Below are 26,611 nucleotides of genomic sequence, written 5' to 3' on the forward strand. Positions count from 1 at the left end.
ATGTTTTATGACCAAAAACCTTTTCAAAAAGATTCTTCCCCAAAATTTAATCTGCAAAATTTGAATACAATATCCTTAAGCAGATCAATTTCAACTTTTAGCGGCTTAGAATTCCATCATGATTATAACTATAATGATGAATAATTTGTTAGGATGTGTCTATCCAAATAGGATTATCATCATTTATGATATATTTTTATTTGGTACATAACAGAGAACTTGAAATACAAGCAACCCTGAATATAACTATAAAGACAGAGCACTCTAATAAGTTGAAAAGCAGAAGATAATCTACGGACTGTGAAGTCATGAATGCATCAACTAATCAATCTTTGAGATGGTGAATATATTACTGAATTAGGCTCAGTTTCTTTCTCCCTTCCCTTCCCTTTCCTTTTTGTTCTGTTTCTTTCCATTCCATTCTATTCCTTTCCTTCCCTTTCTTTCTTTTTACTTAAAACTGGTCTTTTTATTTCTCCTCTTGCAGTAGAGGAGTTCCTAGCAGGTTCCTAATTGTGGTATAAATAGTAGAGAAAACTTTCACTTTAAATTATGCTATTTAAATTACAACATTCAGTTATTTAATGCAGGGAGAGCACAGATCTTAATCTGACTCTAAACCTGCAACTGCTGAACGGATTAGGACCTACCTGTGTACAAATGTAGGAGCTGATTTTACAGCAGTTAACGCTGCACTTACATCGTTCTTCACAATAAAAATGAAGCAGGGCCGGCCGAATGGCGCGATGGTTAAGAACTGGTTTGGGATGCCAGAGGGCCAGTGACACTGCCCTCCACAGCTAAGATGCTGAACAACAGCTCAACCTGGAGCTGGGCTGCTGTGAGTCGCTGGCTACGGAGTAGGCTGCAGCCCCTGTGGCAGTGGGTTGCCATGGGCTACCGTGTGTAGCCAGCAGCCAGCGTGAGCGGCCAGCAGCCGCAGTGAGCGGCCATCCAGAAGCCGGCGACTGATCTGCCTCGCCCGGGAAGAGCGCAATGATGGTGCCAACTTGGGCCAGTGAAGCAACGTCCTCCACAACTAGACTGAAGAACAAAACGACAGCAACTTGTCTGTTCCCCTTCCCCCAATTCCCCAGCACTGTTCCCATCCCCCCAATTCCCCAATAAAAATTAAAAAAAAAAAATGAAGCAGCTTTCTTGTTGGTTGTGTTACAAGTGACTCTTCTTTCCTTAGCCAGTTACATAGACAATGACTTATTCAACTTACATGTATAGGAAAACCTCCATCTCTGATATCACAGAATAAACTTTGGAGGCTGCTCTTTATAAAGGTGTCAAATTCTTAGACTACCAAAAGGGAGAAGTAGGTTGTTTTCACCCTTTACGTAGGACTCGCTCCCCAAGGACACCAGCAAAGTTTATTTTGAAGTTTATGTTCTTTAAGATTAGTATCTAGTTAGTTTATTCACTTTTTAAGAGTAAAGAATACTTAACAACTTACTACATAACTGGAATACTGTATTTTTCTGTTTACAGGCAATACTCTATTCTAATTTTTTGGAGGGGGTAAAATAGTATTTTACTTTTAAAACAGTGAAACTGTCTTCAGAAATAATTCTTTACATAGTACCCTAAACTATAAAAAATGAGTAGGCTCTTCAAGCAATTTAAATTTTCGCTGTTTGGCAGGAAATACGTAACTTTTTGCACATCATCAGATCCCTTCACTTTCTCTAATCACATTTTGAAAATTACTTTTCTAGGGGAATTTCCTTTATCAAGAAAGTGGTGTTGAGCAGCAAAGATATCAACCTTACCACTTGGGATGCTATTTCTAAAACATAAAAAACTAATAAAGCCTTGAAATGTATAATACTGACATGTGAAAATAGAAGTGATGAAGTTGAGAGTATAAATAGAAAGATAGATCCTATCCATGTCCTCTGGTAGAATATTTTCCTAACGGTTTTTAGGCATATTCTAAATAGGGTAACTATATAATTTGCTATCTAAATTGGGATACTTTTGATGCGAAAGAGGCCACTATTAGTAATTACGAAATGAATACTGTCCTAGCGAACTGGGGCATATGGTCACCCTAATTATCAGTTGAACCTCTGCAGGCAACTCCAGGGCATGCAACAATATTCAGACAAATTACTAGAAAGATGAACAATCTAGTTTTATGGAACACAACTACAGAGATGCAGGCACAATTCAGAGACATTCAAAGACCCACAAGATTCACTAGGGAGTAAGTTAGGAGGTTGGTCTAAGCTTAAGTGTTTGGAGTAGGGGAATTCATTAAAGGAATAAGTCAAAAACTTCAAAGAACTTCATAATTTTCTCTGATGCAGAAATAATTTGGGATCCTACTGTCTTCACTTTTACTATCACCATAAAGCTTAAATAAAACTACAAGTGATTTGTGAATTTAACTTGTATTCGACTTAAAACAGACTATTAATCCCTGGGGGCAGGGACATCACCATTCATTTCCTAGCATTCAGTGCCTGGCTCTCAGTAAAGGTTTACTGAATGAATTTATTTGTTGAACTTAGTATTCTGAATATTAAAATTTATATCAGAGACTTAATTGAAAAAAGCAGATTTAAAAAATTCAAATCAACAACGTAACTTAGTGTTTATTCTCCGGTGCAAAACCCATCAGGAAAGTGTATGTTTGGATTTGCTTTAAAAAAAATCCAGCAGGGCAAGAGAGGGCAATAAAAGTTGAAACAAAATTGCCAGATATGAATAATTATGGAAGCTGAGTGGTGTGTGCGTCCATGTGCCTGTGTGTGTGCGCGTGTGTGTGTTGGGGGATGGGGGGAATCCCTATCTCTGAGTGTAACTGCAAATCTTCATATTAAAAGGACCTTTTTTTTAAAGCCCATCTGAACCAACTGAACATCCTGAATTTATCAAACACAAGCAATCTGCTTTTCTTTGAAAGGATCACTGTACAAATTCTTATCACATTCATGTCTAAGTTCAGTATACCTGTAGCATTAGGTGTAGGTTAGTTACTTTCTGTGCAGACCAGCCAGAATTTTCATCTCCAACTTCAAACCAAGGTTTCATACGCTGAATATATGAGCCTTCTTTAAAAAAATTTTGATTGGAATTGTTGTTTTTCAACAAGTTTTGCAGCAAAATCAGACAATCTTCTACTACTATACCTGTGGAAAGAATGTGAAATGGAAGTGTTAGGGCTGATAAAACCTGAAGGAAAATTCATCCCTAACCATTTAACAAAAGAGAAATCTCTATGCTCAGCATCTCTTCAGTATGGCAAGGCAGGGAGCTCGCTCTGACTCCTGACGGCCACAGGCCGCATCCTGCATGCTTGTTCTCAGGGCCTCCAATGATCTCGACTTCTATGTTCAACGATCCAATCACCTCAGTAACTCATATTAATTCTTCAAATCCCAGATTAAACATCGTTTCTTCAGGAATGACTACCAAGACCCAAAGACTAGGTTAACATCATGAGCTGCATGCTTTCAAGTACCCTGGTCCTTTTATTACTATAATGTAGTATCTGTCTGCTCCATGAGATCACAATTCGTGAAGACAGGAATTTGCGAATACCTTACTAGGATCCAGTGGCCTACTCTGTAAGCTTAGCATAGAGAGAGATATCAAGTGTATACATAGGTCACTATTAAATATTTGTTGAATGACTTAATCATATCTTAATCTCTAAGAAGTGATATTGATATTGTTGTCTCTGTCTTTTCCTTGAAATTTTCTCTTCCCTTGGTTTCTACAGCACTAACTGCTCTTTCCTGGTTTTCCTTAGGGATCTCTGGCCACTCCTCAGGCTTCCTATCGTTCATGGTTCCTGTTCTCCACTTTTTCTTCTCTGCTTACAACATACCACTCTCCAGGGTAGTTTCCTCCATGCTACAGCTTACACTTTTATGACAGCGAAAGGTCTCTAACTACTGATCTCCACTTTATCAAGTGCTAGTTTGGTTAAATCAATGATCTGTTTCCTCTGGGAAGCATACGACTGATGCCAGATGCTCACAGCTGGTAGGCTCCTTTGTGTAGTACACCCATACTTCTGCTCCTACTAGTTCAACTGCACATTTACAAGAATCGGTTGCTTTTTCTTTGATTAATAGAGCAGCTATTGGTTTACAGAAAAACTGAGCAACAAATAAAGGGAATTCCTACATATTCTCTCCCTCCCAACTTTCCCTATGATTACCATTCAGAATTAGTGTGGTACATTTTTTATCACTGATAAATGAATAATGATACATTATTCAAGTTCACACGTTACATTAATTCACTCTTTGTGTTTTCCATACAGTTCCATGGATTTTGACATATGTGTAATGTCATGTATCTACCATTCAAGTATTATACAAGTTAGTGTCACTGTTCTAAAATCCTGTGTTCTACCTATTCATTACTCTTTCTTCCCATCCCTAAATCTAGCAACCACTGATCTTTTTACTGTCTCTATATAGTTACACCTTTTCCAGATATCATATGGTTGGAATTACAGAGTATGTAGCCTTTCAGACTGGCTGATTTCACTCAGCAATATGCATTTAAGGTCCTTCCATATCTTTTCGTGGCTTGGTAACTTTTCATTATGGAATAATATTCCACCGTATGGATGTACCAAAGTTTGTTTATCCATTCACCTACTAAAGGACATCTTGGTTGCTTACAAGTTTTGGTAATTATGAACAAAGCTTATATAAATATTCATATGCAGGATTTTGTGGATATAATTTTCTCACTCATTTGGGTAAATATCAAGGAGCATGATTGTTGGATTGTATGGTGGGAGTATGTTTAGCTTCACAAGAAACTGCCAAACTGCATTCCAAAGTGGCATATTTTGCATTCCCACCAGCAATGAATGAGAGTTCCTGTAGTTCCATGTTTGTGCCTACTTTTGTTGTTGTCAGTGCTCTGGATTTTTGCCATCTTAACAGATGTATAGTGATATCACATTGTTTTAGTTTGTATTTTCCTGACATATGATTTTGAGATTATTTTTATATGCTATTTGCCATCTACGGGGTTGTCGGAAAAGTCATGATGTATTTTTTCTACGTTTTTCATTGCAACAATGTGTCATGACTTTTCCAACAACCCAATAAATATCGTTTGGTAACGTGTTTATTCACTTTTGTCCATTTTTTAATTGGGTTGTTTACTGTTGAATTTTAAGAGTTCACTGTATATTTTAGATACAAGTGCTTTTTCAGATGTGTGTTTTGAAAATATTTTCTTCCTGTCTGCAGCTTATCTTTTCATTCTCCTAAAGTGTGTTTTGCAGAGAAATTTTAAATTTTAATGAAGTCCCACTTATTGTTCTCTTTTGTGGATAATGCTTTTGGTATTGTATCTAATAAATTACTTTTGTTCACAAATCTATCGTGCTATTTGCATTGGTTATCGATGAACTATTATATGAAAACTAAGTTTGTCTTTGGCAAAAAATGAAAGCAAGTCTTTAAGAATATTGTTGTTAAGTATGGATAATACAAGTCTAAAATAAGAAAAGTAATTGAAAAAAATATATAAGTAATTGTGAAAACCCATGAAGATCCTGCACTCCATTTTAAAGAAACCAAAATGCAAATCCTATATAATGTTATTATAGGTGTGATATATATGCAAGAAAGTTGAAAAACTCTCATCAGCAGACCCACATTCAAAGAAAAAGTTCTGGCCCTAACTCAAAAGATCAGTAAAAAAATTTACATTAAACATTTATTATATTTAACTTAAAATAAAATGTCTAAGGTGCACATTTTAGACACTTTTTAAGAATCTCCAATTTAACCAGTCCTGATCTCTCCAGACTGGAGGCCTCCTTACCTCATGTTGCTGAACCATGTGACTGATACTCACGAGGAGGAACCTCCTCATGAGGAGGAACCACTGTATCTGTCTGTCTCTTACGTAGGACCATAAATCTCCATTAAATAAGAGCTGCCATTAGGACCATCTGAAGGCTCTGGAGGAAACAGAATGTCAAAGCCCTCACTATAACGGGCAGGCCTTCCTTCCAGGGTGCAAAGTGAACTCTAGGCCCGAGGGCCACTACCAGTTACCAGGAGCTATTAGAACTTGTCTTAGCAACCCTGAAGACTAAGTAATTCCCCCTTGAGTTAAAATCCATATTTCCTCGTTCACCTCTGAAAATATGCATGTCTCTGGTCATCTACACTTTTCCATTTTCTCTTAGAATGCTTTGGGTTTCCTCTCCCCTATTTAATTGATCTCCTTTCAAACTCTTTCATGATAATACCTCAAACTCCCAAATACTGGTTAATAAAATCTACTACACCCTCAGGTACTTCATGAAATGCTTATCTTTAAACAACCTGTATTGTTCTCAAGTGAAGGGAATTCATGCTTTCAATCCCATGTACCTTAAGAGTCAGGATATGGAATCTATTATTCTCCCAGCACAGTGTACTTCCTAGAGATCATAGTTCCTCTACCTCCTCATAAAAATCTCTGGTTCCCTTGGAGCTCAGGCCATCTATCTGGCTGTGCCATCTTTCACCTCTCCTCACGGCAGTTATATAACAAATTCGTGGTTACTACTCTTCATTCACTGAAAACATCACTGGCATCTCACTCAAAGTTTCCTTTCTCTCTCCACGCTCTACTATCACTCTTGATTTCAACTGCAATGGCAACTCAACCAATACCTGGACCTGTTCCTTGGCATCATATTCAGGGATAATTCTCACTCTATTACTAAAACCTCTTATCTTTCCAGATCAAGTATTCTCAATCTATCTGTTCTATGGCTCCCGAGACTTTCAGTCCATGAAGTCGTCTCCCTTTTCAGAAACATCCTCTGACTTTACTTTCTTCCTTATCTAGCTTAGATTATACAGATCTTCATTTCTTCCAGTCTGTACATAATATGTTGGATTCCCTTACCTCACTGTCTTTTCATTGCAACTTCCTGGAAACGGCACAATCCTGTGAAAAACTGCCTGTCTGGCTTTTTACTACATCTGTACATAGGCAGCTGAGTATTTGGGGTGGTAGGGATGGGGCAGGAATCACATAATTAAGCAGTCTGCACTGCTGTAAAATCATGGTGAACACCCTTAATGGGGCCTTTATCCTGTCTAGAAATCTTCCTAATTATAATAGTGAACTACCTCTCCTATTCTCCAAAAGACTACTTTTTAACTTTCTCCTTAATTAGCAACTCTGTTCTTCTTCTCTCTTAGCTTATGACTCTGCCTTCAACTCCCTATCACCAAATCTGACAAAGGACCTGAATCCTCTTCACCTGTGCCTTCCCCGGTTATGATGGGAGATGTACTTAATCTCTTATCTTAAAAGCCAATTCCTACTTCTACTCTGAATTCCATTCCTTCCTCCTTTTTCAGGTACTATGTATCACAGATTGATCCTCTCTCTCTCCTGTGTCCCCCTTCTCTGCTTGCTTATATTGATTGGAGATGTTCCCATTTTAAAGAAAAAGTCCTCACAGATTAAAGAGAAAAATCTGATAATCTCCATAGACGTGGAAACAAACATTTACTAACATTCAAGATTCATTCATGATTAAAAACTCTTAACAAAAATGAAACTTAATGGTAAAGCATCAGCATTCTCATTAAAGTCAGCAACATCCAACACTGTAAGATTCTAATTAGTGCAATAAGACAAAAAAGGAAGTGGTATTAGGAATTGAAAAGGAAGAAAAAAGATTACTCTTATTTATAGACTATGTGATTATTTACACAGAAAGCCCAATAAGAATAGTTTAATAAGATGATTGGATACAAGATTAATACACAAAAATCAAGTAGTAACCAATTTGAGAACGTAATAGGAAAAGATCCCATTCAAATGGTAACAAAAACTATAAGATGCTTAGGAGTGAATCTAATAAAAAAGTATAAGATTCTTTTGCTCAAAATTATAAAACATGATTAAAAGACCTAAATAAATTAAGAGATATACCTGGGTTCATGGATGGAAAAAGTCAATATAGTAAAGATGACAATTCTTAAATTAATCTGTAAACTCAATACATTTCCTATCAAAATTCCAATGGGGATTTTCATAGAACTTGACTAGCAAACAAGTTTCATTCAGAAGAAAGAACAAAAAGGAAAAGGCTTGTTAAGACAATTCTGAAAAGGGCCAAGATAAATGTTTCCTGTATTCTAATAGATACAGAGGAGATTTTGATTACAAACCTCATACCATTGTTCAAATGCAAAATCCATATTAATTAAATGTAAAAGACATAAATGTAAAAAAATTTTTTTTTAAAGTCTTGCTTTATTTATTTATTTATTTATTTATTTATTTATTTATTTTTTTAGCTGAGCCATCCCGCCACCTGTTGGCAGCTCACGGCTGCTCACGGCTGCTCAGCTCGGGCTGACTCGAACCGCTGTTGCTCAGAGCTCAAACTCTTGAGCGAGCTCTTAACCAACTGAGCCACTCAGCCGGCCCTTAAATGTAAAAATTTTAAAGTCTTTAGTAGAAGAAAAAGATAGAAACTCTCTTTACAACATTGAGATAGAGGTAGGTGTCTTAAACAAGAAACAAAACCATAAACTATAAAAAAAGTGACTATATTAAAATTTTAAACTTTAATATAGAGACACTATAAACCTGAAAAATGCATAATCAACAAAAGTTTAGTATCCAGAATACATAAAGAACTCCCAGTAACTAACTGGAAAAGAAAAAAATGGTCTTACATGAATATGGGCAAGTGAGCAATTCAGAGAGGTAAAAGACAAAGAAAAACAAATGGTAAATATGCCCATGAAAATATGCTTAATCTCATTAGTTTAAGAAATGAAATAAAATCTCAATGAGATACCATCTCACACCCATCAAATTGGCAAGTAAGAGTCGACAAAGATGTGAAGAAACAGAAACTTGGAAACACTGTTGATGGATATAGAGATGGATGAAATCACTTAAGAAAGCTCTTTGGCAATATCTGGTAAAGATGAAAAAAAGTACAATTCTATTTGTAGGTATATAGAGAAGCTTCATACACAAGTAGACACATAAAGACTAGAGTGTTCACAAAAAGTTTATAGTAAAAATAGATACAACCTAATTGTCAACTCAGTAAAAAATAATAGATCATAGTACATTCATACTACATAGAATGATATATAACACTTAAAATGAATAAACTAGAGCAACATGTATCAACATACATAAATCTCAAAAAACTAATGTTGAATTAAAAACAGCAAGTTGTAAAATTATATTCAGCAGGATACTTTTTATCTAGTGTGAGAATATGCAAAATAATACTATATGTTGTTTATGAATCTATAATGTGTGTATACAGACTCACACAAGCATGTATTCCAAGTATAAAAACACACTGGAGGGAAAAACAGCAAAATCAGAACACTGTGATCTTAAGAGAAGGAAAGTAGAGCAACATATTATTATAGAATGGTTATAAGAAGGACTTAACCATCTGCTGTTGTGTTTTTTTCTTTAAAAAATCTAAAATATGTATGGCAGGATGTAAGCATTTAGTAGAATTGGATGGTAGGTGCACAAGTGTTTGTTATGCTATCTTCTGTTGTTTTCTGTATGTTTGAAATATTTCATATGTCATAAAAAATTTAAAAAACAGAAACCATCCTTGTCAACCCCCAGTTCCTGCTCGCCTCTCCGCACTGACTTTTCCGAATTCCTGGTATGAGCTTTATCGGGTATTCTATTTCCCCACTTCTAACTCACTCCTCTGACACTGCAATCTGGATTCTGAGGTAAACACTATACACAACTGCTTTCCCCAAGGTCACTGATGACGTCCATATTCTAAATCCCATAGATACTTTTCTGTCCTTATCTTGTTTGATTTCAGTCAGTTCTAAAGTGCTTCCCATTCCCCTGACCCTACTAACAATGCGGGTTTCCTCTTGTCTCAGCCTGTTCCTCTCACCGATACCTGCTCCTGTGCTACCCCTTAACTATGGGTAATCCTCAGACTCTGTCCTAGCACTTCCCTTCTCATTCTTCACTCATCCTAAATGACTCATCTAATCTTTCTTGTTTATCTAATTTTGTTTCCTCTATCATCTCTATTCTAAAGACTCTCAAATCTTTATCTCCAGGCAGGCTCTCCCCTTCAGTTCAAATAGTATTATACTCCTCTACTGGCTAATCCCAGTTCAGTGAACACAAATAAGCCCATTTTCTCCTCTGACCCTAGTGCTAGATTTTTGGATTAATCTCTCATTAAAAACAACTAAAAATGCTGAATTAAAAAAAAAAAGCTCTAGGAGCAACAGAGAATTGACAGTTTAACAGACTAAAATTGAAGAGAAAATGGGATCTGGAGAGGTAAACAAGGGAAAAGTACCTTTTGGCTGTGAGTACATTTCTCAGTCTTGAAAAATCTAAAACTTTCATTTTGACTGTCTCATGGGGCAGAGGAAAAATAAATTAAAGCCAAGGGCGTACATAAGGTGGGGAAGGAATCTGATAGGAAAGCTCCACCTGATACAGTGGGACTTCAAAGGGCTTATCCTCAGTGTGAGAATAACCAAAAGTTAACGAGTCCTCAAAGATCCTGCAGCCTGGTTTGCACTGCCTGAGTAGTCTAGGAAATCTCAAGCCTTGAATCTGGATGGTGATCCCAGAAAAACTGCACCCCCAGGGACCGGTAGAAAGAAACATATGCTTTTTCTGTAAGAAATTACCTTCATCCTAGGCTTCAAATTCCCATAAATAATTCTGTTAAGTACAACATAACACAAAGATAAAGATAACCATACACAGAAAACACTGCACCATGCGTAAGAATAAACAAAGCCAAAGTACCAGACCCACAAAGACCTAAAATATTGGGATTTTCAGACAGAAAGTATGAAATAATTGTTTCTTATGTAAGAAGAAATTAAAGAGAAATGGAAATTATAAAAAATTATACAGCAGGGGCCGCCCGAGTAGCTCAGTTGGTTAAGAGCGCGAGCTCTGAGCAACAGTGTTGTTGGTTTGTTTCCCACATGGGCCAGTGAGCTGCCCGTGAACTGAGCTGCTGCTGAGCTGCCAACAGGTGGCAGGATGGCTCAGCTGGTGAGAGCACGTGCGCCTAACAATAAGGTTGCCGGTTTGACTCCCGCATGGGATGGTGGGCTATGCCCACCAGCAACTAAGATTGAACACGGCACTTTGAGCTGAGAGCTGCTGACAGGTGGCCGGATGACAACTGGACTTGGAGCTGAGCTAGCTGTGCCCTCCACAACTAAGACTGAAGAACAACAACTTGGCTGTTCCCCTTCCCCAATTCCCCAATAAAAATCTTAAAAAAAAAAATTATACAGCAAGTTTATCAAAGAACCAAACAGAATTTCAAGAAAAGAAACATTAAAAACTCAATGGATGGATGTTAACTAAATTTATTGTGGTAATCATTTCACAATATATGTGAATCAAATCATTACACTGTACACGTTAAACTTATACAGTGTTGTATGTCAACTATATCTTAATAAAACTGGGGGAAAACCCTTAATGAACACATTTCATAGCAGATTAAATATAGGTGAAGTAGAAAACAGGTCAGAAGAAATAATCCAGAATAAAGCCTGAAAAGACAAAAAGATGGACAACACAGAAGAAAAACTAGAAAGATGAGAGTTAAATCAGATGACAGACTGAATCTGAGTTTAGAAAGACAGGAGAAAATGTTGCAGAGCAATATTGGAGATGTAGCTGAGACATAGCTCAGAGATAGAGCTGAGATTTTCCAGAAATAATGAAAGACACCTATCTAGATTCCAGAAGCCTAACAAATATCGAACAGGCTAAATAAAAAGAAATCCATACTCAAAACACCATAGTGAACGAAAGAATATAAAGTATGAGTCCTCATTTCTCCCTGCAACGTATTCTATAGAAGTTAACAATTTAGTGCGTACAAAAGGAGTCTCTTCAAAGCAATCCCTTCATACTGTACCTCCATCACTGTTCCCCTCCTCTGTAATAATGTCCAGTAGTCTCTCAAAAGCATTTTCGAAAGCAACAATTTTCTGGATTGCTCCATTACTTCTTGTTAGTGCCTGTAGTAGTAAGACACCCTTATAGGGAAGAAAGATAATGTTTAGTGGAGTACAACTTTTACAAGACATTTTAAAATTACTTAAAAAAAAAAACACTGAATTTAGAAGTGGGAGGAATTTCACAAGTCCAACCCTTTCAATTTATAGATGAGGAAAACAAGGACAGAGAATATGAGTAATATGCTTCCCTACAATAAATCTCAAAGGGACAGAGCCTAGACCAGAATCCATGTCTACCAATTCCTAATTCAGTTCTCTTTTAATATAAACATACAATTCTTGCATATTCATCAATTATTACATAGCTTCCATTGTGGTTGTGGTGTAAGAGTGGAGCATGATTATGTTTGTCTCAGGAATGCCTCTGTACATGCTTCATAATAGTAATGATACAAAATTGTGAATTCAAGAATATAAATCAACAAGTGCATTCTAGCAGAGAAAGCTTGGATATTCTTTTAATTATCTGGTCCCCAAATTCTCAAAACTTAATTCTTAGTTGATAGAAAAAAAAAAAAAGAGAGAGAATTCACATCTTATGAATGGCATGTCTAGCATGAAACAATTCATAGTAGCCTTTGCTTCTGATTTTTAGCTTTTCTTAGCTCCTGTTGGGCTGCATTTGGTTTACATATTCTGCAACCTCTTTCTTATTACTCAAGAAAAACTGTTGTTACCCATTCCTGCTTATTTCACTATCAAACAACAAGTATTTTATGAGCCCCTACGAGCTCACCAATACCATGATGGTCAAAGAGATGCCAATATTTTAAAGAAAAAAGTAGATCTCACTCAAGAGGAAAAAGAACAGCAAACAGGTAGTTCAAAAGGCAAATTAGCTGGTGGCTATCAGCACTGGGCAGATACGTATTCATACAAGACAAAAACTCCCATGGACTTATTGAGCTTTTTTTACTCATTTTCCCGTCAAGTCTTAATATTAAGATGAGAGAGAAAGGCAAAAGTGGTTATTTTTAGATGTCAAAGTCTAGTACTTAATGCTGGCAATTTGAGTTTCACTGCTAACAAAGGGAGGCAGGAATACAGTAGAAAGACTACTGAGGCTCTGAGTTAGATGAAGTGGGTTTTAAAAAGGGCTGTCCTACTTACTAACGGTGCAATTTTAAGCAAATTACGTAAATTCTGAGTATCAGTATACCCATGTGTAAAACAAGGATAACATCTTTGTGACAAAGTTTTTATGAGGACAAAAAGAGATAAAATAACTTCTATAGAACCTAATATATATATGCTACTTATACTTTAAGTTCTCAATACGTATTAGCTTCTTTTCCCTGACTATTAAGAAATATATTGTTCTAATCAAAGACATCCACTAAAATGCTTCTAAGAATGAAAGTATACTCAGTGGTTATTTAAAGTAAGTGGGTACCAGTTCCTTACTTTACAAACTGATAACTAAAAGGACTGATTTATTTATCCTGCCTTTCATGCATAAATTGTATTTCAGAATAATAAAGTAGACTAGCTGATGAAGTAAAGGTCTTTGCGTAAGATTATAGCTTAATAAATGTGAAATATTAAAAAAAATTAGAGAAATAATCATTTTGCAACTCTTAACAAAATAACCAAATCATTAATGGATAAACAGATGTAATGGATGAAATTTGTAAATTTCAAAATGGATGTAAAGTTGACAGACAACTTTATAATACAGTGATCTGGCTGTCACCACCTGAAACAAACCCACTGATCATTAAAAGTAAGACAGCCAGAAATTACGTGTTACCTGATGTGTTGCAAAATTAAGTGCACTGATCACCTAGGAAATATCCTAGAGAAAGGTGAACTGGAACCTAATCAAATCCTTTAAATAAATTAAGACTTAACAACCAAATGTAATGAGAGAACCTTATCTGGATCCTGATTTGAAAGAAACCAACTGTAAAAGGCATTTTTAGGACAACTGGGAAACTTGAATATGGAATGGTGACCTTATTTAAACTGAAGGCTAAAACATGATTGTTAACTTGTTATATGTGATCATGGCATTGTAGTTATATAAGAAAATGCATATTTTACACCTGTATACTGAAGTATGCAATGGTGAAATTATATTGATTGTCTGACTGCTTTTAAATACTCCAGTCAAAAATAACAGCCATATACAATGTCAGAAGGTAGTAGATTGGGGGAGGAGGGTTATCACTTTATGAGTGGTTTAAATGTCTATTACATTGTTTCATACATCTGAAACTAATAAAAATAAATCAACAAAAAATAAAGGACAGTGGTGGGGAGAGGCATAGATGATGAAAGTATAACAAAATCTTGAAAACTGGTTTAGGAGACGGGTTTGTTTATGTTCTTTCTACTTTTGTTGTGTGTTTACACTTTTCATAATAAAAAAATAACAGAATTAAAGAATGGAATTACAATCTATCACTTAGAATTGAGCTGGTAGTTATTTCCTAGAGTTTTCTCAACCTTTCTGATAATTTTTAAGCATTAAATAATGTAAATAAATATAATAGTGTCAGTGCACCTGTGATTAATGACCAACTAATTCTCTAAATCCAGATCAAAATCAATGTTTCAAATATAAAACAAACTGGGGCTAAAAATCTTTACTCATATGCTCCCAGGGAGGCTAGTCAATGTTGACAACTGTTGTTGAGTGCAATTAGAAAGTTGATTTAAAAGAAAGAGAAGAATATTTAAAGAAGTCTAACGAAAGCAAAAGACACAAAAGAGGGGAAAAAAATAGTACATTGTTCCAGGCAGTCACAGAGAGTGTAATAATTGCCAGAAGTTCCAGTTAGTTGCCTCTTATTGCTGGTGTCAACTGTGGTATATCATATGGTATATAATCGTGTTATTTACATAACATTATATAAAGTTACAACAGTACATTATTGACAAAAACATTGAAATAAACAGGTTTACTAAAATTAAAGAAAAGAAACTGAGAACCATATGATTTCACTGATATGTGGGGTATAAAACTGAAAACAACAAAGGAACAAGACAAATAAAGAAACAAAAACTCATAGACACAGACTATAGTTTAGTGGTTATCAGAGGGTAAGGGGGAAGGGAGACAGTAGATGAGGGTAAAGGCGATCAAATATATGGTGATGGAAGGACGACTGACTCTGGGTGGTAAACACACAATGTGATGTATTACGGAATTGTACACTAAAATCTATGTAACTTTACTAACCATTGCCACCCCAATAAACTTTAATTAAAAAAAAAAAGATGGTTATAAAACATGTAAAAACCAAGAATCTAGATGCTACAACAAAAATATAACTCAATCTCTAATTGTAAATTTAATGAAAAATGACATGGATAGAGAATTATTTTGTCTCAAATAAAAATTGAGAAACTAGGCTAGAAGCAGAAAAAAAGAGTAGTGAGTTAAAAGAAATGGTATATTTAAGAACCAAGGTAATGAAGTTACACAAAACAATAAATATTATATATGAAAATGAAAATAAATGATAATGATACTAGCAGCAATCCAGGAAGAATTTCTTTATTAAATGCTTTATATGCTATCATCTTATCTAAAGAGGGCCAAGCACGCCCGGCTAGCTCAGTTGGTAGAGCATGAGACTCTTAAACTGAGGGCCAAAAGAAGGAACAGAAAAACAAGTTTAGGTTTAAGATATGTAGTAATAGTTTAGTCAAGGAAAGATACTCAAAATTCCTACTAGATGGGCACTCGTTTAAATAAGACAATTCTTAAAAAAATATTAAAGAATAAAAATGTCCTTCTCATGAGTTAACATTACTATGTTATTTTACCACTTACACTACTGTACTGACATACATACCACAAAATTTTAAATACAAAGCTAAAAAAACCGTCTATATGGACCAGTAGTCAAGAGCATTTCAGTTTTTTCTCTGCTTTGCCACTAACCAGTTGTGAGGCTAAAAGCAATCCAAATGATATTTACTAGCACTTAGGATGAGAAAGCACAGGGCCAGGTATCACAAATACAAAATGAATAAGACATCATTAACAAAAAAACAAGTCACTTGGTTCCCAGGACTCTTGGGCTTCTTAGTGTAAATACTGAGGTTGAATTAGCTTGATGTGATTTCCTAGCTCTAGAATTTAATGTTAAAAAGATTTTCCAATTGCTGTCTAAAGTTTTACAGTTTTGATCAAGTTGTAGATAACAGAGAAAAATGTTCAAGCAACATAACAATAATGCATCAACACAAAATATTCAACTTATATGGAAATATTAAAATAAATCAGAACAGAAAATAACTCCAGAGCAAATCATGCTGTATAGTTAAACAGGGATTACAAGGAAAATCCTTTGAAATACATATCCAATCAAATGAGGATAAGGATTCCAAATGTGATTCTTTTTTAAGTTTATACAGTTCAATGTTTGGGAATGTTTCCTCTACTCTTTCTGGAGGTAGAGTTTCACAAGAGGATGGAAGAAACCCTAAAATTGTGGAAGGCATAAATTTGAATGGCAAAACCATTTGTCTACGTCAAAATATTGGGTAGGAAGGAAACAAAGAAATAAATATGGCCTTGCACATAATTTAAAAAGGTCTAAAAGATTGGCATCACCCCAACTTTCCAAATGTAACCTCTTATGACTCTGAATAAGGGTCAACAAATATTTCATTTGCAAAGAGAAAAAAAAGCTGCATATGTTCAGGCTTCTTTTTCAAATGTAACTTACATCATTACGTATAACTTCCCTGGAATCCGCTAATAAGTCCATCAACCTTGAAACACCTAGAACATACAACCATGTGAAAAATACTGGCAGGTCAAAAATACAAATAGTGATTCAAATGATAAAAAATTCATTAACACATCATTTCAGTCCCCCTCTTTAGGAATGATCCTCACTTTTAAATCAAAATGACATAAGGAAGATGAGTCACTTACCCATGGGACTGACTAAAATAATTTGCTGCACCTGAGGGCCTAGCTGTTTTAAAAGAGAAGTAAGAAGCTTCACACCAGGCCAGCGGACATGGAAATCAAACTCCTACAATGTAAGAATTTAAAATATTCTTAATTTACATTTTCAAGAAAAACATGTTTTTCAACTTAATATTGGTACCAAAAACTACAAATAAAAATTCATCAAGCTTTAAGAAATAAAAAGCAATACAAAGAAAATAGTTACTATAAATTGATCAAAATGATTAAACTGTTACTGATTACATAAAACAGTATTTTGTGAAAATGGAAATAAGCAGACAGCATTATATAGTTCTTAAAACATGCATGTGAATCTCTTGTAATGATACAACAAACTTCACTATCTTAAAAAGGTAGGTATATGATGCTTCACCCAAAAGGGTAACACAAGAAGCTTATTAAGAATGACAAAAATAGCAAGGTTCTTTATTTACCTCCAATAAAGACAACAGAAGAGTAACATTTTCTTGCTGCTTAATAAAAATTTCTGTAAACTGGCTTCCCAAATCCTCACTCTGTCTTGTGGAATTTTCATCTGTAATATTCAAAGATAAAGTACTTCAATATGATGCTATGTTATTTTAAAGTATCCTTTTGTTGAGGGAGCTAAGTAGAAATGATAATTTTCTTGGAATGGTGCGGTTGTTGGTGACATCACAATTATGCTGGAAATATATATCCTTAAAATAATTTTCAATATTATTTAAATAAATTTTTATTCATTATTATTAAATTTATTGGGGGTAACACTGGTTAATAACATTATATAAATGTCAGGAGTACAATTTTATAATACGGCATCTGTACAGTGTATTGTGTGCCCAACACCTGTAGTTTCCCTTGAGTCAGGAGCCTTACTTGTAACAGCTAGAACTGAAAACAACCCAAAGTCCACCAATAAGGGAAATGATTAACAAACTGTTGTAGATTCATACAACAGAATACTACTCAATAATAAAAAGGAATGAACTATTGATATACAACATGGATGAAAATCAAAATAATTATGCTGAAAAAAGCCAGACCAAAAAAACCCGAAGACAGTATATACTGTATGATCTCATTTATATAAAATTCTAGGAAAATGCAAAGTGATCTACAGCAACAAAAGCAGATCTGTGATTGAATGGGGATTAGAAAGAGGGATGGATTACAAATACATAAGCACAAAGAAACTTTAAATATATTCATTATTTTGGTGGTAGTGGTAATGGCTTCAGGGGTTTACACATAGGTCAAAATTCATAAAATTGTACATTTATATATGTGCAGTTATCATATTTCAATTATACTTCAATAAAGCTGTGTGTGGTGGGAAGAAATCTAAGTGGAGATATCACGCAAATTATTTGAATATACAATTATGAACTTCCCTGTAAAGGTCTGGGTTGTACATTTGAGAGTGGCAAGCATATTAATATTTGAAGTCATAAGCCTAGATGAGATCACCAAGAGAAAGGAGAAGGAAAGAAATCTGTGACCAGGAACATTCCAATGTTAAGAGTTTGGGAAGATAAAGAAAATAGCAAAGGAGACAAAGAGTAGCCCAGCGACACCAGAAGGAAGTCAGGGGATTGTGGAGCCTGAGAAATACGTGAAGGACCAGTTTCAACGAAAAAGGAGTGATTAACCATCAAACTGATGGGTCAAGTGTCATCTCTGAACTTAATATGATCAAGAAATGAAGTAGCATCACTAACACAGTAGATGCAATTCCTGTTTATGTACAGAACGGCTAGGGTGTTGAGTAGTCAAATACTTTCTTGAGAGGCAATACAGTATATATAATGGAACAAGCTAACAAAAATTTTGAGTCAGACCAATTAAACCTGTCACCTGTATTCAACCACTTAGTAGCCACATTACTTTGGGTAGATGGCTTAACTGTATCAAGCCTCAGTTTCCTTATTTGTAAAACGGGGACCATGTCTTCCATATAGTTTCCTTTGAGGATTCAAAATAAGTAAAATGTCTGGCACAGTGCTTGGTAAATAATATATATTCAATAAATAGTAATATCGTCATTAACATTATCATCATCATCCCTCAGATAGGATTTCTCAACCCTGACACTACTGACATTGATATTATTATGGGAGGCTCCATATGCATTGTAGGATGTTTAGCAGCATCCCTGGCCTTTCCGCACAAGAGGCCAATTGAATTCTCTTAGTTCCCCTCAGTTGTGACAACCAAAAATGTCTCCAGATGTTGCCAAATGTCCTTTAGGTGGTGGAAGGGGCCAAATTTCATTCAGTTGAGAAAGACAGTCCCAAGATTTAAGACATAAGCTAAATGTGTGTGTGTGTGTGTGTGTGGGTGTGTGTGTGTGTGTGTGTGTATTATCAAGTTTTAAAATTAAACAGAACATACCATTCTTCTTTTGATGATTCAGAAAAAATTTCAGATTCTTGTAGGGTTACCAATAATAAGTATCATCACCATGATGCAAAAGATGTAAAAAAGGTATATCCTATGATATTCCCAGAAACATGACTGCAAGCATGTCTAATATTGATATTTTACCTTATATTTATCTCTTTCTCATAAAAGTTGCATGCAATCTACCATGATTGTTTGGATGCTAAATAAATTTGCTGCGTATTTTTTTAACATTACTGAACTACTCATTTTTACCCTTTAAATTTGATTTCTTAGATTACTGGTGGCTTTAGAAGAATTGTTTAGGGAAGCAGTCACTATTTTCACTTCAGGAAAAACAAAGGAGGTAAAGGGATGAAAAAAATTACACTTGAAAGCAATCATGATGTTACTGCACAATCATTGATACACAAGGGGACTACATTAAGGTGGCAGAGGTTTGATGTTACCCAGGCCTAGTATTAATCATAAGGAAGCCTACTACTTGAACATAACTAGAGTGGACTCAAGGGACATTCTCTATCATGGATCTACTTAAAGGATTTCGGGTTGTTCCTTTGGGAGCTGATAAAATTCTGTGCCCTAATTACACACACCCCTGAAAGTAAAAGTTTGCCCAGTAAACTGTGCTTTTCAAAGTCAAAGGTGAATTTATCAGTGGAGCTGAAAAAAAAGTCAGGCCAGTAAGTAGCAAGAACTACACACCCTTCCCATTTTATTGAAAAATTGCCATGATGATGGAAAGGGAGATTACAAAGAAATTGGATAAGAAATGGGAATTTGGGGGCTGATAAAATCTTTTGAAAATCTCCCTCTTTGGAATCAGCTATGAACAGGAGCCCTAATTCCCACAGTATGGTAAATGACATATATCCAACAAAATATATAAGATTTGGTGGGCTAATGAGCCTCTCTTGTTTTAAGATACCCCAGAACCCTAACAAACCACAGTTATGTGGGAGATGGTACCAGGAACAAATATCTAGCCAAATTCTAATGAAATTCTATAGATAAAAAAGCAGATAAAGAAAACTGTACAAAAAGTGGCCTATGGGGAACACATATCAAGTGAATAGCTCCAAATACATGAGAAATTGAGGTATGTAACTTACTGTCTCCCCCTTAGAATTGTCTTCCTCCAGAAATTAAGATCACAGCAATGTGATGGCCTAATTGCAGATGCTTTGTAGGGCTATTTTCCATTTGCATATATTCATATTTGTTGCATGAGAGAACACTTGGGTATATCATTAATAAAATAATGCTTCTGAAATATAATTTATCGTATAATGGCTTTTACTAGAGGTTGTAAATATGGTAAAGAATATAAATTCAACTTTAGGGGCAGGACAGTAGTGTGCGAGTGAAGCAGGCTGGGTATAAGACAACAGGCAGCACGGAAAGTATGTGCCCTAAGGGAAGCAGCAGTTACTCAGCTCCAGCTGGGTAGTGCCACATGGAAAGCAGGCCCATCGGCCTTCAGATTTTTTAAAAAGTCTAAAGTCCAAAAACTGATGTGAAAGCTTCAATTTGTAATATTCGCAACTTATTTAATTAAGTAGGTCAAACAATTTTGCTTTTAAGATGGACAACCTTGGGCCAAAAGATTATGACCTCTAGAGAAAAGCTCAAAATAAAAGCCATTGACAACGGTAAAACTTGTAAGCTAATCTAAAAAGGGGAGGGGGGGGGGAAGCATATACAGGCTTGATGGATTTTTCCTATGAAATATTTTTAAAAGCTGAACTATTTATGTGGATAAATGCAAATAACTAAATTGGGGGTTTAAGCTTTGGTTAGTGTTTCCCAAAATGCAGGATAGTGTGTGGCATGTTAATAGGTATCTGAGAAAAGCAAGCTCCTGTGCACAAATGTATTTGTGTATATTTGGATTAAACAAAGATTGAAAGGTTTCTTTACTGCAGGATTCTCAGCACTTACTATATTAATGTAAATATATTGTAAATATATATTGTGTAAGTATAATGTAAATATATATTGTGATGCTTCAGAGGAGAATATAGTACGTTTTGTTTATTTAACTATGGGCCTCTTTTAATACAGAGTATTCTGGGGCTTGTCCTACATTTTAAGGAATGCAGGTTTAGCCCAGGAAAAAGTTTAATTCAATGTCTGCATTGAGCACAAGCTAATGACTTAACCAGAGGAGGAGTTAATACATTTGATTTGTTCTATAGTTATACTGTATGAAATACTGCAGCTTAACAGTATATAATTAAGATCTATGTTTTGAAATGAACTAGTAAAATGTGACTCTGTTCCAAGGATCTATGGTTCCTTCTGGATTAATATTGCCAATTTAAAAAAGCTGTTATTGAGATAAACTCTATTTCCTTTAAGTTCTAGTCATAAGACAGCACTTTTGAACTTTAATGTAGAGTCCCGCAAAAATTAGCTAAGCAATATAAGTAATATACAAAGTTATTTTGGTGTAGCAGTAAATTAAGCTAAAGCCACTAGAAATGGCTACATTAATTATATCTAAAAGTTGTAAACCAAAACTAGACCCAATGAAAAATTATATCTATTTTACAAGTAAGCAAAGGTATGAGACAAGTAAACCATCCTCTTTCATCAATATACTTATTTTAAAACTCCTAGAGCTAAGTATATTTTTTACATTCTATATTTTATATAGTACATGCTATACTTAATATAACCTATAAACGTAAATGACCCTTTATTGTAAGATAAATGAAAAAATAAGAACTGGCACTTTGTTACCATAGTGAAAATAAACCTAAGACAGGTATATAAAATGAAAGGCTGATTTTTTAAGTCCTTATATACCTCTGGCAACATTTCAGGCCTATTTGTATGATTGGCTTTTAATTAAACATGTGCACATTTATTCTTCGAGTGGATTTACAGTTGTATTTTTTCCAGAGGTATAAACAATAGCCAATAAACTTCTCTTTGGAACTTCACTCCATATCAAGTTTATAACCCATATTATGGAGGACAAAGCCAATTTGTAGAAAGAGATATTGCAATAAAGGTAGACCTAACTCAGAGTGAGGGAATATCATGTAACCTTCTTTACACCGTGGTCAATTAGTAAAACAAGTACACCTATATATTTTTTAACATTGGTTTGCATCCTCTATAAACCAGTTATATAAATTGTAAGAGTTAATAAAGAATCTAGTTAGTAAAAGGGCCACAATTTATTAAATCAGAAATCAATGGAATACAAAAACAAACAAAAAAAATTTATCAAAAAAATAGTTATCCTACTTACTAGAGATACTATGTAAACTATGTAGTCTGTAGGCTTCCATTTTCGGAAAACAGAAAAATACCACCTACCTCAGAGGCTGCTACAAGGATCAAATAAGATAATGGGCATGGAAGCACTGCAAGTTTTAATGCTCCACACAAGTATGATGAAACAATAACAGAAACAACTACTTATCTGTACTCCCCAACAAGGAAACAGCTTATTGGCAATGGCAAGGCATAATGTTCTGGCATTTTCTGCTTTCAAACAAGGGGTTCAAATGTCACAAAAGATAATGCTATATGCACCTTAGTAAGTGAGTTTTTTTGTTAGTTTTTTGTTAGGTATAGGTAACTTTGTTATGTACCATTTTAAACCTCCTTTAGATAAGGATATTCCCTTCTTTATCTTAAAAAGTTAAGGAGCTCAGAAAAAAATGGTGAAACAAAATAAAAACTTGATTACTTTAATTATGAGTTAAAGAAATAGCAATGTTAAAAGTAAATGGAACTTGAAACAGACCGCCAGAAAACAAGAAAGACAATATTGGTGAGTTCTAAGAATTAATATCAAAAATGTCAGTAACAAGACATTACTGTGCATGCATTATTTTAAAGGGACAATATCAACACATCAGTATTCTCTGAACTGGAATACTTTCCAGTTCTTATTGAATATAGGTAAAATTCATATGTATACATACGCATATGTATGTATAAATATTCAAATATTACTTTTATTTTTAAATAAACTGCCTCAAATTTTTCCACGAAGTACACAAAAACTAAAACTAATTCAAAACTATCAGAGAAGTAGCTTTAATTCTGTTAAAAGGTGCACTAGAATATTTTCTGCATTCTGGACAATAGATTTAGTCATAGACATAAAAAATAGCAATATAAGATTATCAGATATTCCTCTTAAAATAAGGAATTCTTATATTGTAAAACAAATCTCAAAATTTTTTAACCAGCCAGTAAAAACCTAACTTGACAGTGTCCTTTTTATATCATCAGAAATTATGCCTAAAAGCATCATGCATATGTAAATGCAATCTTTTACCTTCAACATCATCTGAAAAGGTAAACATAAATAATAAATAAATAAATAATAAAAAGTGGGTGATAAAACAGTATTTTTTATGTATCAGAATTCACAATAAAATAAATAAGAGCTTAAAATGTCAAATAAGCAGTATAATCTCTTGGAAGAAGGGACTCATATTCATTTTACTCAAATACCTGAGATATCTCAAAAGTGATTTACCATATGCTACATATTCAGGATTATGAGGCAGATTACCAATAAGTGAAAGGGTTATAAAATATCCCCAAGGTAAAGAACTCTACAATGAAGTTCATTATGTCAGCTAAGAATTACCTTTTGATGAAAGTTTAAATTCCTATTTTAATCTTCCCCAGAAAAAGTGATTCTGGTCCTGTTTCTCCAAAGAATCACCTATTCTGTTTTATCCAAAAGATTAGTTTTGGATGCTGAATTAAAATTAAAGAGCCCAAATACATAAAGACAAACAAAAAATTGGACTCTGAACATGATTATAGTATAAATTTATAACAAAGGAAAACCACCTAACTATAAATTATTGCCACTATACCAATTTTTTAATAAGAAAAATCATCTGCAATAAACTAACTAGAAAAAGAGCTAAATTTCTACTCTGAAATGGCAAAAAAAAAAAAAGTATTTTAACATATTATAAAAACTGTGTTGCCCCTAATTTTCTCATCTGAGAAATAACTAGACAAAATATGTCTCTTTTTCTTCAGAGTGTGTTCTTGTGTGTGTTTAAATATTGTCATATGACTGACAGCTTCTTTGCCCATGGGAACCAAATTAATATTTACAAAAAATATTTACTAAAGAGTTTTCATCTCTGAGAAATGAATAAAGTTAAGTTATTAGCTAGATGTCACAGAAATAAAAATTTAAGAAAAAAGATATTTAAGTGTAAGAAATTGTGACTACTAAACACAACCCAGTTTCAAATGTTCTCATTACTGATATTCTGTGAAGTTAATATCTACATGTTTCTGTTCTACTTTTATTTTTTTTAAAATTGCAAACAATATTATGTACATTTCTTTATAATCTGTCTACTCAGAAATTTGAAAGATCCTATAATTTCAGTCTAAATTAGACTTACAAAAAAAGGCATGAATATGTCCATCCTTCTGATAGTCTAGAATAATGAAAAACCCACTATGTCCTACTGCAATAGCCAATCTGATGTAAGAAATGAACTCTTCAACAGGACTGTGAAATGCTACTCAATGCATATAGAGCAAAATGTATACAGACTTCCAGTCAAGTATTTCACATACTAACATTAAAATAAACTAAGAAAATGACAGACTACCTTATTTTAAGTACACAAGTAATTTGAAACAAAAAAGAAAAAGGATATACAAAAGAAATGTGTGGATTTCAAACTGATTCATATCATTTTCTACCAAAAAGAATTAATGTAAATATAATTTCTAAATTTAATAAATTGCTGTTCTTTATAAATTAACATGAGTCCTATGTTAAAAGGTTAAGTATTTATTAAGAAAAAAATCCTCTAACTTCATACTTCTCACCAGACAGCATATAAATAAAACAGTTTGATTTTTCAGTCAATAGCCAGAAATGATTATTTAATCCAGAGATTACTAATATTCATGCTGCTTAACTGAAACCAAATATAAACAGAGCTATAAATATTTTTTTTTAAAAAGAATCTAATTCCATCTCCAAATTATAAACAATCATCCTAAAGACACTTTTCTGGAACTAGGCTGATGTCTTTCCTTCACTGATTAAAAAAAAAAGAAAAAAGAAAATACATATAAATTTGTAAAATAAACTCAATTTTAAAACCAGCAAAATTGGCACAATCCAGTTAATTTTATGTACAAAAAACACAGTAAAAGAAACTTACCTACTTCTTCTTCTTCATCGTTAGATATTATATTATACAGTGTGTCCAAAGCATAACCTATTATTTCAGAATCCGAACTGGAAAAAGAAATTATTACATTTATACACTGCCAGTTAGAGCATGAATTATTATGACCATTTTTAGACAGTTATTTAGCAAGACTGTATAAACTATTAATTCTATTTCTAAAAATTTATCCTAAGAAAATATCAGAGTGCAATTATAAAGAATGTATAAAGATTTGTAATAGTGAAAAATTAGAGGCAACCTAAATTTCCAATAAAAAATATGGTAAATCCATACATACAACAGCAATAAAAAATGTATTTCAAAGAATGTTTAATGACATGGTAATGAAAACACCCTTGATTTAGTACCAGTAGGAAAATACTGAGCCTAAAAATTAATGTACAGAATGATCCCATCTAGCAAAAAGTATACATTTATGTGTGTTTATATATATTTTAATCTTATAAATAAATTTTTTAAAATAAATACAACTTTAAAACCAGCATTTAGTGCAGCCCAGGAAATTTTAGGGGTGTATGTTTGTATGTTTTGTGATACACACATCCAAACACACACACACACACACACACACACACACACACACACACACACACATATATACACACATACATATATACACATATAAAAAATGTTTTATATGTTTATATAAGCAACACATACATATACATACACATATGTATACATATACACACATATACTTATATAAAAATGTTTTATATAATGTTTATAAAAGCATAATACTGTTATATATAGTTGGGACTACTAGAGTTTGTTTACCTGCTCCATACTTTATTTTCTATAAAAATAAAAAATAAACCTTATGGTAAATATGTACTATTTATAATATCAGGAAGTATGTTTTGTAGTCATTGATAAACAGACAAATTTTGAAAGCATGATAGACGATGACTGCATTTAGAATGGAAAGCAAGAATGAGACACAGGTCACAAAGATGCAGTGACTATGAGGAAGTGATTAGGAGTGACAGATGAAAGCAAAGATAATGGACAAAGTGGGTCACAATGAGAGGATGTAAATGTCAAATGAAGTGGAT

General features: G+C 34.0%; 1 protein-coding gene across 4 annotated transcripts in view; it reads right to left on the reverse strand.

Annotated features, from left to right (window-relative positions):
- The window catches only part of USO1 (USO1 vesicle transport factor), a 70,471-nt gene that overhangs the window by 27,854 nt on the left and 16,006 nt on the right, over positions 1–26,611 (reverse strand). For 2 of the 4 annotated variants that reach the window (XM_019623498.1, XM_019623500.1), the window contains exons 4-10: positions 25,527–25,603; positions 23,648–23,659; positions 17,397–17,497; positions 16,924–17,026; positions 16,712–16,767; positions 11,927–12,047; positions 2,965–3,143 (exon numbers count right to left, since the gene is read on the reverse strand). In XM_019623498.1, the coding sequence (XP_019479043.1) occupies positions 2,965–3,143; positions 11,927–12,047; positions 16,712–16,767; positions 16,924–17,026; positions 17,397–17,497; positions 23,648–23,659; positions 25,527–25,603 (649 nt within the window). The remainder of the gene's footprint in view (positions 1–2,964; positions 3,144–11,926; positions 12,048–16,711; positions 16,768–16,923; positions 17,027–17,396; positions 17,498–23,647; positions 23,660–25,526; positions 25,604–26,611) is intronic. The other 2 variants (XM_019623502.1, XM_019623499.1) reach the window with 1 other exon arrangement.

Source organism: Hipposideros armiger, unplaced genomic scaffold, assembly GCF_001890085.2.
Source record: "Hipposideros armiger isolate ML-2016 unplaced genomic scaffold, ASM189008v1 scaffold_552, whole genome shotgun sequence".
NCBI lineage: Eukaryota > Metazoa > Chordata > Mammalia > Chiroptera > Hipposideridae > Hipposideros > Hipposideros armiger.